Raw genomic sequence first — 15,304 nt, 5'->3', positions numbered from 1 at the left:
TAGTTGGAGATAACCGCGGCAGAAAACTCTGCTTACGGTAATTTCCCAGCTGGTCTTTCATACCCCTTCATTTTGCCCAGCTGATTCCCCGGGGGTTAGGCATAGTTTGACTCACGTTCCACCACACTTGGCCTGCTGTCCAAACCCAGTTTTTCGAGGGACAAGGAAAGAAATCCATACTGCTCTCAGAGGATTCTTCCAGCACAACAGTTCAGCACACTATAAATGGCATGTGGTCGACAGCCAATTCTCCCATCTATCCAACTTTCTCTCGATGCCGAGTTCAGGCCTTTTCATGCGAGAACTGTCTACACGTGCGATATAAATTATATAAGAGCGTATGTTCAGACTCCGAACCCACCAAGTCTACATCTACTTATTGGGAGGCCCTATAGGGCGCAGATCCAGAAGGCGCGCTGTCTGTGGAAATTCACCATCACATACACACACCATTCCCGAAGAAGCCGAATAGTTGCCTGACATGGAGACGATCAACCGGCAGCGCAGCGACGAAGAGCTACCCTACGTATATGAGACCGTGGCCGTTGACTGCTACATGTCCCCTTGTTTTGATGATCCCGAATTTCTGATCTGGAATGGGCCCAGCATCCTATCTCCGCTTACGCACCCCGAGGATATCTTTCGTTATGCCTCTGCCATGCTGTCCTACCCCGTCGATTGGTTAGAAATGCACCTTACGGTCGTCCATAAGTACACGTTTGAATCGGTCGCCATCTCGCCATTCTTCCTTCCGCGCGTGGAGTGCACCCTCGGCAACCTCAGACGGTTTCACAATCAGAGCTGGGAAGTTTTCCGTCCGTACATATGGACCATCGATCACGCAGATTATCAATTTCAAATGTTCGTCTGGCCAAGAGGCGAGCGGGAGCCGAATACCATAGGAAGATTAGGGGTGTTATCAGGGTCCAACACTATCGATCCTGAAAGAATCCTGGATCCAGAGCGTTTTATTGAAAATATCTCTTGCGGCTTCTAGTGTGAAGAGCATACTGAGTTCATCTGTACCATGCGATAAAAGATTGGAGGCCGGGATTTAAATAGCCTGTATTGTTTTATGGGCTCATTGTTTTCTTGCTAAATGGTATCTATTTGTTTCGGTTCCATGGATGAAGTCAACCCGTCTCTTGACCATCCGACAACTCGGGTCAGGGAATCAAGCCCCAGATTTTCTGCGTCGCGGGCAGGCAAGATAGCCCGACTGCACATAGTTTGGCCAGTCCCTGGTTGGTCATCGTTGAGTGCCACAAGCGTCGGCGAGGTTACAGTCAGTCCCTGGTCTGCCCATGCCCAGAACCATAGCCTCAATGTAACCTTCAACTTCGGGCTTTGCATTATGTGGACTGTTTCGCAAAGGGCTAGCGCGTGGTGTCACCGTGCTTTAAGTCAATAAGACCGCCAACCTTTCTAAAAGCATCATGTGCGTCCTAGGCAGGGGGCTCTTGTTTTCGGGGCACATACAGGGAAATTTTCACAGAAATCTCGATTCTCCTAGCGTCACTCATATCCTCGGCGGACAATTAAAACCACGTTCATGACTGAACGAGCTTCGAAAGTTACTGGTATTGGTAGGAAAGATGCCGCATTCAGGTATCATTCCAGATGTCTCACACCCCACGGAATCGTCTCCGCCCGACGACATGAGACCGAACTTGCAGGCTGTGTCGGACGAGAGTATGTTAACCGAGAAAAACGATGACAGCGAGAGATATTGGACTTAGGACGTCGACAGTGTGGCCACAATCGAGCGTCATGAGCATCCCAGTGACGAGGCTGGTAAAAGGGCTCACACGTCGCTGCCTTGCGAGCAAGTCCCGTCCTTTGATATCCCAAACCCGGTCAGCATTCATCCTCGAACTTTTCTGATCTGTATTCTCAAGTCTCCAAACTCGAGTCCGGTGAACTTATCTCCGTGGCTGCTACCAAGCGACCTTCTATGTGACTTCGAGCTGACGGGGAGCCATAGAAAGGTGGAAGAACAAGTAAAGCATCAAGACCAGGAAAATCACCGCCTGCACAAAAGAGTGAGCGGCATCTGTGAGAGTGTCCCGACCTCTCTCATCTCACCAAATCTCGTCGTTCAATTCGGTACAAGGCTCTGGAAGCGGAATGAACGTCGCCGGGCGAAGGAGAAGGGAACGAAACGTTTCTCAGGCCAAGCCGGGAGTGGACGAACGGGGCAGGGTCTGAGTTACATCGCCTAAGACTAGTGTTCTTTACCAAGCTTATCCAGTAGTGACCAATGTCTGTTCGACTCTGAGAGTCTATGAATAACTGCATCCGACAGATAATGTTGGTACCGCCTGCTGCAGGGTAACCTGGTCTGCCGATCCCAAGATAAAGGAATACGTTGTCTAAACTAAATCACACCCTCTAGCTGCATCTGGTTCAGTGACACGGGGCTCCATCATGTCCGCAAGCCAAAGACGCAGAATGTGACGCCAAGATGCGTGTCGCGCCTTCTCCTGCTAGTAACAATCCTCGGCCTTTGAACCATCGAAGCCACAATCTTGAGTTTAGCTTTATTTTGTCTTAGTTGACAGGCATATTCTGATGCAATGCGGGAGCGGCGCTGCCTCGTGAGGCGAAAAATTGTTGCGAAAGGGCCATGTAGCCATGGTGGCAATGTGGTGGAGACAATTAAATTGGAATTTGTCACCCATAATGAAGGCCTTCATATCAATACAAGAAAGGCGGAGTACTGATGATAGGTAACGATACAGGGGTTTATGACCTTTGGCCGTAAAATTAAAAGTTTGCAATGTGTGGATCTGACATTGCGCGGGATCCTCAATGGAGGACCTGCCGAAAATGTCCTTATTCTCAGGGCATCTCCCCTTTATGCTTTGCGACAGTCACATTAGACCGCTTACACATTTCACTGGGCCATCGCCTTTTCGCTGGTCAGCACGCGTTTGTTACAACTCGGGAAAGCACACCGAACTGGGTGTGGGGTGGGGTCAAAAGAAAATGGACCGGATGTTCGACTTCTTAGATTGTATGTAACGGTCCTGGATGACCTCCCTCGCCGCCCCCATGAGAACCCGTTGGTGCCACCGGCGGGCTGGCACCGGCGGCAAACTCACATGCCTAGCAGAGGGATATGGGTTTGCTCAATCAAAATGGTCATAGCCTTGTACAGTACTGCTAGGCAACCCACGGCGGAAATAGATCCATACCTTCCAATGCGAACACGCTACGACGGGAGTCGCCAAGAATCACTTCCAAAAGCACAAAGCCGATGCTGCCCCTGGCCTGCTGTTACTGTAGCATGAGAGTCCAAGGCACTGATAGAGAGACGGGGCCACATGCGAGTCGGACTGCCGCCCCGCTGTAGGCTGGCGAGCCGTCCTATCCGTAAGAGATGCGACCCTGAAATCCCGAGCAACTCTAAAGGCTGACTATCCCAGTTGGAATATTAGCTAAAGTTTTCCTCCTCGACAGGGGGGAGATTCGGAAGACGCCCGTCTCAGTGGGCACACTATTCCAGAGACCTCTCGACGATTACCGAACGCAATGGAGATCATGTTCGGGCTCAATGACGTGAGAGAAAAGCAAACCTGGTCTAGAAAGAAAGCGATGCCCCCAACCGATCTGTTTGTTTGGCTTCTTTGAATCTGCACAATACCATTTATAATCTAACGGATAACTTACCGTTTCAGATTAAGTTACCTTGCCCGATTATGTCTTCACTTCTTCCACCCCGGTTCGCTATGCAATTGGTCTTGGAAAACAGCCAAATATACTTCTGCGTGAGCCGACTCCGAATTGGATGTCCTTCTAAAGTCGGCATCACACGCATTCCAACACACATGCAAGTGTGTGCTGACTTAGTATTTCGTCTAGAAGCGAAGGCGAAGCCTAATTATAGATATCCAATCAAATCATAGGTCACGGAGGTGACCCTTGTAATCATGAGGGACGATGGGCAACATTGTTGCCCATCGTCCCTCATACTGGCTGGAGGTCGTAGATCCCTGCTGGAAGATATGTTGGCCCGCATTTTTTCCCCTTTCATACGTACTTTGGCACCTAGGAGTGAATCGTGTCAGACTTTACATAAAAGCTCATCTCCAGTCGTCAACTCTCTGTTCCCGCTACTTCATGCAAGGCCCGCATACAATATGGACTCAATAGATTCAATCCTAGATGCGGCTACTATTCTTTCTCGCATATCAGATATCGATCGAGAAAATTTGCTCGCTCATCGAGCCAAGCTTGAGGCTGCGTTTCGCAACTTGAAATCTTTGTTGAAAGCAAGCGATGGTATGTGACGCTAAGCTGGACACCCGATCCTAGAAACTAAATGTCCATTAGAAATCGCAAGCGGCAGAAGCCTCCTGGGCTTCCTGGAGAGAAATGAAGGAACTATCAGAGAATGGTTTAGAAATGCTGGTGAGTCAGACAACAAGAGCGAGGGAGACTGGGTAGATGAAGATCCCCGAATCGTGGATCTGTCCATTGTCGACCAAGAGAGTTCTCTTGACGAGAGGTTTCGGGCCGGTCTAAGTGCAATCAATTTGGCGTCCACGTATATGACATGGGAACAGAATCGGCTCAAAACTGTGAAGCGGAGGAGAAAGACGAGAGTGGATGCGCTGTGTGATAATCTGGGCGCTGGAAACAGATCGACCTTCTACAAGGAATACGTTGATGCGTCCGACAACTTCCGAGACAAGGAGAAGGCGAAGAATTACATCGAGTATGGTGTTAAGTCTCTTGTCTTTGGCAGGATGTTCGTACGCCATATGCAGGTGTATGCTGGCGATATGTCTACGGACGTCCATCTTGGTGTGCTCGGGATACTATTTCTAACGACTTATTTTCGGCGCGTAACTTATCCCAATATCCCGCTGCTTGTTAACGCTATACTCTCGTCTGATTGGGGAAAGCTCGCTGAGGAGAAGACTGAATGGGTGTCTTCTCGACTGAAACAGAACGACGGTAAGCTCCACAGAAAATAGTCCCGACCGTCCGTCCTGACATGTCCCCAGATCGCATCCAACGAGTTCTTGCTCATAGAGGCAGGAAACACGACCTGGAGGAAGAGAATCCTTATACACATCGTAACAAACGTTCGCGGAACGAAGACATTGTTGCGGTTATCTCAAACAATGCTGCGCTACAGTACTCCCTTATCAATCCCCTGGAGGTTGATCCTCTTGGACTGCCCTTTTTCGACGACACTCCGGGCCGCAATTTGAACTCAACATGTTCGGATGAACATCCACAATCGCAGGAGCACATTGTGCAAAATTACGCACAAGTGGACCCTCTTGGACGACCACACTTTGGGACTTCTATACCGCAGAATACCCCTCCATTAGGGCTCCTAAGCAGTCCTCCTGCTATTCCATCTGATCAGCTAGATGCAGAAGTAGCGAGCTTTCTTGCCAACTTGAGAGAAAATGGCGACAGTACAAGCAACGGGACTGGAAACACAGTGGCGTGCATGGTCTAGAATTCCGGTCGTGAATTGTTCCTTTTTTGAAGCGCGGCAATGACGATATCCCAATCTTCCCCAATTAACAACTGTGGTTCTTTGATGCAGTACGCGTTGCCCTGTAAAAGTGCTTCACCAGAGGCGAAGCTTATTGTTCCATTGACTGGGATAAGAAGCGCAAAATCGGTAGGAGTAAGGACTCGAGCATTTTTGACGAAGTGGAAGGCGTTACAGTTCAGAACCTGGGCTATCAGATGCAATGAACTCGAACAACGTCAATATAAACTTACTGTATAACCAGACTTATCTATCTCAGCATTTAAATTCTCGATCTCTTTCACAAGCTCCTTGCCTTCATATTGCCATGCCTCTCCGGGCTTGTGCTCCCCAACGCTCAGCTTCTTCTCCTTGATTAAAACCTTTATTCGTGATATGATCCTGTTAACCTCTTGTTGGTCCAAATCCATCGTGGCGCGTCAATATCAGGCAACGGGGTGATGAGAAAGTAGGGAGTGATGGTAATTACGGAAAAGAGGAAGTGAAAACCTGAACATATGAGGGGTTGCTGAGTGGGGTGTGGGCGCCCGACCAAATGGTATTTGTTTGCACGTGATGTATTTCTATCGGGCTGCCAGGCATTAGGTGGATCACGCTGGCTGTTCACGTGATATTGTTTTGCTGGGCAAAGGGAAGGGGCCTTATGAACTCGCAGTGTAGTTTAGGTCCCCATGGATTCCAATTGTTCGTTTGATCACAATTTCCAACATACAATAAGTTACAATGTGCAGTAACGTCCATACAAACCATTGACCTGGCGCTAAAACAATGAAATGGATACGTGGGAATGATCGGCCATAGTCCAGTAATCGAAGCCCAGAACTGGAAGTCCAGTTCCCTGTTGTTCTACACAGACCAATCCTCTACTGATGTTTCATGATTCACCCGTCTTTTACTTCTAGTTCTAACTTTACCCAATAGAAATGAACGGCCTTCTAAACATCAGGGAGATCGTATGCTTCGAAGGACTCGCACGCCCGACATCAGTTTCGTGATGGTACTATTGGAATTGGGCGATTTCCAGTATCTCTCCAGCTCCGTGCAGCCGCCTCTGATTGTTTCAAATTTATGCAAGTTATGGGCGAAGCGGCAGAGGCCGGGTGGATTTCTTGCATGCAACATAGTCCGCTCAAGGTTGAACGGGAACATTGCCCCTGGCCAAGATGATCATCACATAGTCTATGGTTTCTTTTTTCAGTCGTCTATAATCTTTGCCACGGGAATCTGTAAAAGGTCCGTATCTAGCCAAATAGCTCGGTACGACCTACAACCAAGAAGACCTGGATTCGTCCTGCTTTCCGCGAATTTTGTCAACATAATGTACTTCCTCATGTACTGCAAGCCCCCTGGCTTATTAAAACAAAATTCTACAAGCCCTCCAAGCCCTCCACGCCCTCCGAGAACCCTTCACCAAGGGATTGATCGATCCGACGGCAAAATCTACGTTATCGAGGCAGGGACTGATTTCGGAATTTGGGATATCACAGAGTATTATTCATTATCTAAGCTCCCTTTGGGATTTGTGTTCCGCGCTCGCTTTCGAGACGATCCTAAGCCTATACGACTCGTTTTTTGCCCGTTGCGAATCGACGCTACAGGCCTTCATCAAGCCGATCGAGAACGCCTTCAAGCGTGTGTTGATAGTATGAAACCATTGGTACCAAAAGAAGCCTGGGAGAGACTGAGTGTGGACCCCGAATATGGTCTTATTGTCTTTGGTGAAGAGGGTACGCCTAGCAAGATTGGATAGAAATTTCCGATCTCGTTCTGAGGATGCACTTCGCTACATTGCTCTGTGGGGAGATGCTTCTGTATCCTAGCAATGTCTTTATAAAATCGAAGAAGCCCTTTGACTTGAATCACTACGAAGGATTTATCAAACAGAATACCAATATCCTGAGGCTGGAGAATATGCCTGAACCATGGGTTTCATTCGGGATTATAGTCCTCCTCATATGGGGTGGCGCCTTTCTTCTATGTAGAACACTCAATTATATTTACTTTCGAAGGAGCCACGCGCACAGAGAATGACGACACCAGGTATGTAATGAATCGCTACTGATTGGAAAGCTACTAATTGCTCACACGTTTGACCGTTCAGACTCAAAACGCCATGCACGCGTTGCGAAAAAAAATGCATTTCCAAATAAGGCCCGAGATCAAAAATAGGTAAACACCAGACCTCCCGAACAGCATATCTTGGTCTAACTTCAGGACTGGGTTAGCCGACTTCCAGATGTCCAGCAGGTGCTGCTCGTGTTGGAGCTATGTCGGTTGGAGCAAACCTGTTCCCTAGATCAGCTAGGCTTAGGAGATGGAAATCATGCATGTAGTTAGTCTTGGTTCATCCTGCGGAACAGATAATGCAACTGAACCATCAATCAAAGCCCTTAAACCTTCTGACATACAGCCTGCGCAAGGTCGTCAAAGAGGTGTCCGTGCAAACATACGTTGATTATCCGAATCCTGTACGCTAGCCGCGCCGCTGGTGGTGTGGTTAAGGACCAACACAAGTACCTAGCGCACTTCCCTTCTTCCACACCTCAAGGATATTTAAAGGCAGACTGAAGTTAACTTGATAAAGATGTGTTGCATATTCTCTATCTTCCTTTTGGCGAAGTACGATACCATGAGCCTTCTAGCGAGAACGTCGTCAATGTTCCTAGGGCGTCCTGCCATGCGCTCTGCGAGTAAACGCGGGCAAGCAAACTCCGCAAGATCTGGTCCTACAAAGGAGATTTCGGCAGAAGAGCTGGACAAAATTCGTGTAAGAATTCGTGTAAGTGTCCGACCTAGTCTCGGAAGCTGGAGATTGATCAATACAGCTCGAGTCCTGCGGCGCTCCACGTTGGCCCTTATCCACCGCGCCACACTGTGACCTGCTGGACAAAGCACTCGAAAAGATCATAGATGACCAAGTCCACCAGGGTCCTGCCTTGCCAGTGAACCAAAGCGCCAACAGGGATTTACCCGAAACGCCCCCTTCTACCCCTCTTCCTGTGTCCTACGAACTTAGTATAGCCAACGTCTTTGTTCGAGAAGGAGAGGTATTTTATTTGTTGTTACGTCAGGCTACATGCGATATGGTTGGAGTACCCTATGTTGGCACTGATTCATGGTTCGAGGCCTACGCGATTAGGGAACGGGAGATGGAAAAGTCCTCTTTTAAGGCCAAGTTGTTGGAAGAATGGCCGGGGAAGCGTTACTGAGTCTATGGCGGGGCTATTGTATAGACAGTAGTGATTATGGAGGCAAATCTAATGCGGCAGCCTAGGTATCATCTCCACTAGCAAGACGAGAGTCGAGTATTGACTGGCATCCCCTTCTGGTCTCGAATTCGGTTGTGGATGTAGACCAAGTACCTACGGGCATCCCTGGGGCGGGAGTTGATGCAGTTCCCACACGTACAATGCTGGAACCAATGGCGGGGTCGAAGATCTGTTTATCACAGTGCTTCTCACGACCTAAGTCTGCTCGTTATTCCAGGGCGCATCCTATGGCTAGATCCCACGTGTGGGTTACGAGATCTCCAATCCAGATTGACTGATGGAATTGGCGTCCATGCGACATGATAACATGGGTGGATAATCCCCTTTTCATGTATATACTGAAGCCCTTCAGCAGCTTCCAACGCCCACTGAAGTCGGGTATGCGATCCAAGCTTATTCCGTCCGCTTCGCAGCAGAAACCGAAGCAAATCACAGAGAGCTCTCGGGTGTCTAGACACAGCAGGCTGGATTATCTCTTTTCATGTCCTTCGCCTCTGTTCTGTTTTCCCACCGAAAAGTATAATATTACTCCATCCCCCTTTAAAGTACCATCTATACAGACTACTGTTTATTCCCCGTCCATATGGCTTCTCCTTTCAGTTCCGCTGCTGCACTATCCTCCATAATACTCACTCTAATGGAGGCTCTACTTCCTGGGTTTAATTTTCTTTCCTCTTTGACTTCCTTTCCTTTCTATCCGTATTCCGTCTTTCTTTTCCTCCAGTTTTGGAGGCACATAAAGTCAGCCTTACTGCGCCATTATGCGAAAACAATGGAGATACCGAGCTATGACAATCTCTACCGGAGCGCGATACGATGGACCACTCGTCAGCCAACGCTGAGCAAGACGGACCAGTTTGTTGTTTTCACGAAAGCGAGTTTTTCCTCCCCGTGGGATGACGGCGATATAAATAACGATCAATACGACGATGACCCCAACGACATCTTCGACGATGAGCGGTTGTTTGAACATAACCCACGTGAATATTGGTTTAAGAGAAGGTGTCGGGATGCACATGGAGGACTCAAGTCTACTCCTTCACAGGGTCCTATCCATTGGTTTCGCTACAGAGGACACGACGTTGGATTCCAACGACGCGTATCCAAGGAATCTAGTGGTCCATGGTTCGCTGCTCCGGAGACACTGACTTTCTACACACGATGATCGAGGCGTCCTCGATGACATCATGCATGATATCCGGGAAACCCCCGTCAAGAAGAACCCTCGCGATATCACTGTCTACACCGGTCTGAGCCAGCCTCTGTCATGGGTGCCGATGGCGACGAAATCGCCACGATTCCTATCCTCAGTGGCTCTGGATCAGGAGGTAAAAATGGACATAGTGAAAGATGTGACGGAATTCTTTGACCCCCGAACTGAGCCATTTTACAAGGAACGTGGAATTCCCTATCGACGAGGCGTTGCCCTATACGGTCCGCCAGGTACAGGGAAGTCAAGCCTGTGCCATGCCATCGCCAGCATGTTGTGTATGGATATATACACACTCTCTCTGGGCTCCTCTGGACTTAACGACAACACCCTCTCCGCTCTATTCCAAAAATGTCCGGAGCGTTCCATTGTTCTCTTGGAGGATATCGATGCGGCCAGTGTACCGAAACGCGGTGGTGATATCTCTTCTCAGTCAAGCCAGGAGGCGACCGAAGGGGTTGAGAATGCTGAGACACACAATACCGGATCAGAACAAGGAAATATCTCTCTCTCCGGCCTATTGAACGTGATTGATGGCGTGGCTGCGAAAGAAGGTCGCCTTCTTTTCATAACTACCAATCACATTGACCGTCTGGACCCTGCCCTTTGGCGTGCAGGGAGGGTTGACATGAAGGCCTTTATCGGCTATGCGAATGACCTTATGGCTCGAGAGCTTTTTTACAAGCTTTATTTACAGTTTATGGCGGTCCGGCAAGAAAATGGCACCATCCAACCATTATCTGAACCAGTCTCTGATGAATGGGAACCGAACGACCTTGATCGTCTAGCGAATCAATTCGCCAGCAATATTCCTCCGGGGTGGTTCTCGCCCGCCTCTTTGGAAGGCTACCTGCTGCGGCACAAAAATGATCCTGTTTCCGCAGCCTGCAGTGTTAAGGAATGGGTAGATCAGAAAATCAGCTCCTTCAAAATCGGTCACGGACAGGATTTGTCAAGTCTTCGTGTTTCTGGATCACCCTGTCAATTTAGGCTTCACGGCGAGACGTTGTCCATTAGCGTGGGCGCTGTTATCTTTGATGCAGCAAACGGATCTGGTGAGCTTCGTGTTCTGCTTCTGCAACGTGCGTCCCATTGGGAACTACCAGGTGGTACAGTTGGGTCAACAGACAGTACAATCTACGCTGCTCTGAAGCGCAAGATCCTGGAGAAATCTGGGTTAGAGCTTTCACGAATCAACCATGAACTCGAAATCCGGGCTCAGACGCGAAACAAGGAAGAAAAATGTGTTGCTTTTCTATATATCGTTTATGTATCTCAGATAGAAGCCCCGAGGATTCCCGGATGAGCCACCATTGGGAAGGAAATGCGATCAATCGGTACGGATCAATGCGGAGAAACACCAGGGTTTTACGTGGGCAACGGAAGATGAGGTGCGGAATGATGTATATCCGGTGCTCGGAGATTAGAAGGCGACTATTCTGGAAGCGTTTGCTGCCACTCCTAGGAGTTCTTTGTGGCAGTCATGAGCTTATAGATTTTCTGCAGGCATTACTGGAGTGGAATGTTATCCGTTGCCTTGCAACTTTGTGCCTCAGGACCTGAGTGTAGATGTATAGTTCCGTCAGATGATTTCCTCAAGGGCATTGAGCCTTCTTTCTCCTCGCAGACACGGCTACTATATCCCAGATGGGAAACTTGACGTGTTTGGGAGCACCAGGTAGCTCCGCTGCATTGGGTCAGTCGATTCTCCTCCATTCTACTATTTAGCTTATATAGAGAGAGCCTCTACCCCATATGGAACTGTTCCTGGGATATCTCTGCGATCCAGCTCCTTCACAATGGAAAGACTCCCTCAAGAACTACTGTTTCTCATTCTAGAGAGCATCTCCATAAAAGGTTCCGTGAATTTCTTCGGCACTTGTCGTGGTTTTATGAAACTAGGTCTTAGTTTTCTTGAGGTGTTTGCTCTCTATGTTCTGTTACATTCTCTTCTCTGACATTGTTACAGAGATACCTATGCAATACCGAGGAAGCTAGACTAGTCGCAGGTGGAAAGTTGACCGTTATCGGAGCAATCACACGCACACTCAGTCTGGATAAAGCCCTCAAAAGCGGACGCCCATACTCAATCCAACCTATCTGCTCGGAAGTCGCCAACCAAGTCCTGTGTTACGATAATCTTATCTGCTTCTTGCGGCCCGGACGTATCTGCATCTACAATACCCGTGGGGCATGCGAGTACGATATCAATATCCGCGAGATTGAAACCCTGGCAGATCTTACGGACCAGATGGACGAAAACGACGAAAGCCCCTGTTGTGTTATGTGATTTTAACTATCACAAGCTGGTAATGGCATTCGCCCGAACAAGGCGGTTTGTTTGTATCGAACTAAAGGGAGATGGTTCATGGGAAATCATGTACGTTTCACCAGAGAGCATACCCGTTCCGCACGTGTGGAGTACAATATCTTCGACAGGCCTTGTACTATACGTGGTGATGCCAACTGTTTTTCGCTTTGAGTGGTTCAAATTTGAGAGACGAAGAACATTCATGTTCGACCTAGATGGTCGTCAAGGGCCAGACACCATTGTTGATGTGGTCTCTAGCGGATCTAACGTCTACATTCTCCTGCCTATTGATAACTTCTTCGAGACTGGGATGCTCAGGATTGCAGAGAGTCGACTGGTATATGAGCCTAAAGACAAGTATTTGATTTTCCCAAGCATATGTGCAGATGGGAAGGGTGGGATAACAGTACTTACTCCTACCTTCGTCGATAACTCGCTTATCCTTCAACCTAACGACGACGAACCCGGCTTTCCTCAGCTGTCGCGTGCCTACTTTCGACTGTGTGATACTTACGATCTTCATTATATTGGCTTCGCGGATTCTACTGGGCCTAGGGAAATTGGACGAGTCAGAATTGCAATCAAGATAGGGATTGTGTATACAATTGGAGACATGAGCAGGAATTATGGCTCTTTGTTATTTTTTGCCAACTTTGACGCTCGCTGTGAACGTTGGACTGCCCTCAGAGGACAGCAGATAGGAAGGTTCTACTACCATTGAATAAAGCCATTTTGGTCCTGGCATGTTGGCTTCGCTAGAGCTACAGTCTCAATCAGATTCTGTGACATGGAAACTGGGTCTAGCTTTTTCATTATCTCCTTGGTTTTTGCTTTAGTTGTACTTATAACTTGCTTCCCACGTCTACACAATATTTCCTATATCTGCCCTCTTCTAGGTACTATACTTCAGGCCACCATACGGGGTAAATTGACCACATCTTGTATACTTGCCGAGCCTTCTAGAATTGGAACATATTTACGTAAGTAGCAGAGCTTGTTCTTTGACATACGGCTTTTTGATGGTTAAAATTCGGCCCACACATTCCGAGTATAAGGCTGTCCCCATCTGCAGTCCTAGGTACTCTTACCTAATTGCAGCGAGCTGTTACTTGTTGAAGCCGGTACGTACACCATGGTATTTCTCTAGGCTACTAACTAATCTTCAAGGCCAGCCGCGGCCAATTTGGCGATGCATACTATGCCTGAAGGCTCTATCAAGGCGCAGCTTGTTTGCGCATTGGACCATTACCTTGCATGGGTTTCGCAAATCTATCGTTAGTATAGATATTTCGGAAAAGACGCTCCAATCGTTCCACTTTGAGCGAGTCTTTGAAACCATCGAGTTCCGCGTCAATGACCATTGCCCACCACTTAATGGCCTGAAAAAAAATATACCGCAAGCTGTTCAAACAGAGCAACAGGGGCCCTGCCGTTGTGTGTCATGGGTGTAAGTGAATAACCTCATGATTATCTTCCTGTTCTTAGTATATATAGATCGGGAGTAATCATGATGTGGATTATTCTTGCCTTGATCGAAACCAAGCATACGGATGTGATCATTGGGTTCAAGTTGGTCGAGCTCCAGTCCAAAACTCGGGTGTAGTGATATGGAACGAGAGGCCGAACATGATAGGCCGCCAGAGCCTTCGTGGAGTGACACTGATGACGATCAGGGACTCTGTTGAGGGTATATATCATCAGCTGAACATTAGAAAGCTGAAGAGAGTAGCGGGTCTGAGCACGGACAACGAAACTTGAGATGTTGTATCTAGGCCTGAAGTACATAACCAGTTGTTGGCTTTTTGTATGGATAGCAAGAGTGGCGGACGGTGCACCGTTACTAAATAAAACGATTTCGTGTTTGGACATGTTATACTGGCAAGGGTTCTACTAATCGTATATTATAAACCTTAAGAAAACATAGGCTTCGTGTAGGGAGCTTTGGGTCAAGAATATTAAAAAGCAAGAAACAAGAGCGAAGATATGCAAAAATATCAGGAATGCTTGCGGAGCGTTGAACCAAGGTGTGCAGCCGTGTAGAAATGGCCACCAACGGCAAGGCAGTCATCTGGGGTGAACACTGCATGTGGACAACTGGGAGGCATGACGCTGAAAGGAATATCAGCTGGATACTCCGATATACTCCATTCTAATGTACTCACAACAGGTCGCCTGCGCATAGCTCTACCCGTACCCAGCCTCCTTCATATCCTCGAGGACACTGAGAGCCCATAACAGCAACAACCGGACAGCATCGCTAGTCGGTTTGCGAGGAAAGTACCAGATCTTCCGACCTTCGAGGATTAGAATCCACGTTAGCTGACCTCCATTGTCCACATGAGGCGCGGCTAGACCCCCGAAGGTTACCATTACTCCTGAGAACAGTGTCAGAACAGCAAGAGGCTCTGGCTGGCCCCCCGTAGATCTTTGGCCGGTCGCACTCACAGTCGATCGACTTCCCTCCTACTCTTCCGTCGCCCACGGCAGTTGACCATGCCGAGCGGCGAACATTACCCAATCTCACCCGATAATATAAAGATGCCCCACCACTCATGGAGGGTCTTTTCCATTCTACGTTGACACAGTCGAATGGAGAGCGATGATATGATGCCAGATGCTGGCCAGCGTCCTACTGACCCGGACATCCTTGTCGTGGAGGCGTGGGGACAAGGATTCCTGGTGGGCTCCCTTATTGTCATGATTGCCATCACCGCGGCCAACATGAAGAAAGGGGTGGTCTTGCACAAACTCATCGTGGCAGAGGTAAGTTGTGCTGCCTCGTTGCGGCGAATGGGGCACTATCCCCTGCTGATGTGGACGCTTAGCTCGCCCTGGCCCTCGGGCATGGAACGTTTATCTTTCTTCATGCACCTGCGTATGGCTGGTTTCTCTCGGTCACGGCCGTGGGTCTCACAATTTCGCATTCCCTCCACAACGTGATTGCATGGATGAAGATTCGCGGCTTCTTCACCCCTTGGGGTACGCGACTGTATCTG

General features: G+C 48.5%; 9 protein-coding genes across 9 annotated transcripts; 8 read left to right on the top strand and 1 right to left on the bottom strand.

The window, feature by feature from the left end:
* Positions 1–378: 378 nt before the first annotated feature.
* BDQ94DRAFT_178016 (uncharacterized protein) lies at positions 379–1,081 on the top strand. Its single transcript, XM_026773040.1, has one exon. It carries the CDS (start codon positions 482–484, stop codon positions 995–997), a length of 516 nt encoding a protein of 171 aa, XP_026619416.1. The 5' UTR covers positions 379–481; the 3' UTR covers positions 998–1,081.
* Positions 1,082–3,079: 1,998 nt separating this feature from the next.
* BDQ94DRAFT_155614 (uncharacterized protein) lies at positions 3,080–3,319 on the top strand (the record flags this gene model as incomplete). Its single annotated transcript, XM_026768500.1, has 1 exon — positions 3,080–3,319. A coding segment is annotated over exon 1 (184 nt), but the record flags the coding sequence as incomplete, so codon positions are not given.
* A 655-nt stretch (positions 3,320–3,974) lies between these two features.
* BDQ94DRAFT_21639 (uncharacterized protein) lies at positions 3,975–5,028 on the top strand. Its single transcript, XM_026775251.1, has 2 exons — positions 3,975–4,284; positions 4,336–5,028. The coding sequence occupies exons 1-2, from the start codon at positions 4,008–4,010 to the stop codon at positions 4,980–4,982; spliced, it is 924 nt and encodes a 307-aa protein (XP_026619414.1). The 5' UTR covers positions 3,975–4,007; the 3' UTR covers positions 4,983–5,028.
* BDQ94DRAFT_21626 (uncharacterized protein) lies at positions 4,904–5,656 on the top strand. The gene has a single exon (XM_026775250.1). It carries the CDS (start codon positions 5,003–5,005, stop codon positions 5,477–5,479), a length of 477 nt encoding a protein of 158 aa, XP_026619413.1. The 5' UTR covers positions 4,904–5,002; the 3' UTR covers positions 5,480–5,656.
* A 2,518-nt stretch (positions 5,657–8,174) lies between these two features.
* On the top strand, positions 8,175–8,727 carry BDQ94DRAFT_164527 (uncharacterized protein; the record flags this gene model as incomplete). Its single annotated transcript, XM_026770038.1, has 2 exons — positions 8,175–8,285; positions 8,344–8,727. The coding sequence occupies 2 exons, from the start codon at positions 8,175–8,177 to the stop codon at positions 8,725–8,727; spliced, it is 495 nt and encodes a 164-aa protein (XP_026619412.1).
* An 832-nt stretch (positions 8,728–9,559) lies between these two features.
* BDQ94DRAFT_164526 (P-loop containing nucleoside triphosphate hydrolase protein) lies at positions 9,560–11,484 on the top strand (the record flags this gene model as incomplete). Its single annotated transcript, XM_026770037.1, has 4 exons — positions 9,560–9,905; positions 9,958–11,243; positions 11,284–11,388; positions 11,425–11,484. 4 exons carry the CDS (start codon positions 9,560–9,562, stop codon positions 11,482–11,484), a joined length of 1,797 nt encoding a protein of 598 aa, XP_026619411.1.
* A 312-nt stretch (positions 11,485–11,796) lies between these two features.
* Positions 11,797–13,514, top strand: BDQ94DRAFT_164525 (uncharacterized protein; the record flags this gene model as incomplete). Its single annotated transcript, XM_026770036.1, has 4 exons — positions 11,797–11,916; positions 11,967–12,283; positions 12,330–12,903; positions 13,476–13,514. 4 exons carry the CDS (start codon positions 11,797–11,799, stop codon positions 13,512–13,514), a joined length of 1,050 nt encoding a protein of 349 aa, XP_026619410.1.
* Positions 13,515–14,302: 788 nt separating this feature from the next.
* BDQ94DRAFT_176410 (uncharacterized protein) lies at positions 14,303–14,678 on the bottom strand (the record flags this gene model as incomplete). Its single annotated transcript, XM_026772690.1, has 2 exons — positions 14,303–14,417; positions 14,503–14,678. 2 exons carry the CDS (start codon positions 14,676–14,678, stop codon positions 14,303–14,305), a joined length of 291 nt encoding a protein of 96 aa, XP_026619409.1.
* A 219-nt stretch (positions 14,679–14,897) lies between these two features.
* On the top strand, positions 14,898–15,287 carry BDQ94DRAFT_176409 (uncharacterized protein; the record flags this gene model as incomplete). Its single annotated transcript, XM_026772689.1, has 2 exons — positions 14,898–15,071; positions 15,134–15,287. Coding segments are annotated over 2 exons (328 nt in total), but the record flags the coding sequence as incomplete, so codon positions are not given.
* Positions 15,288–15,304: the final 17 nt, after the last annotated feature.

This window comes from Aspergillus welwitschiae (assembly GCF_003344945.1).
Source record: "Aspergillus welwitschiae strain CBS 139.54b unplaced genomic scaffold BDQ94scaffold_123, whole genome shotgun sequence".
Classification (NCBI taxonomy): domain Eukaryota; kingdom Fungi; phylum Ascomycota; class Eurotiomycetes; order Eurotiales; family Aspergillaceae; genus Aspergillus; species Aspergillus welwitschiae.
Note: the sequence above shows the minus strand (reverse complement) of the source record. Positions and strands in the feature narration are given on the sequence as shown.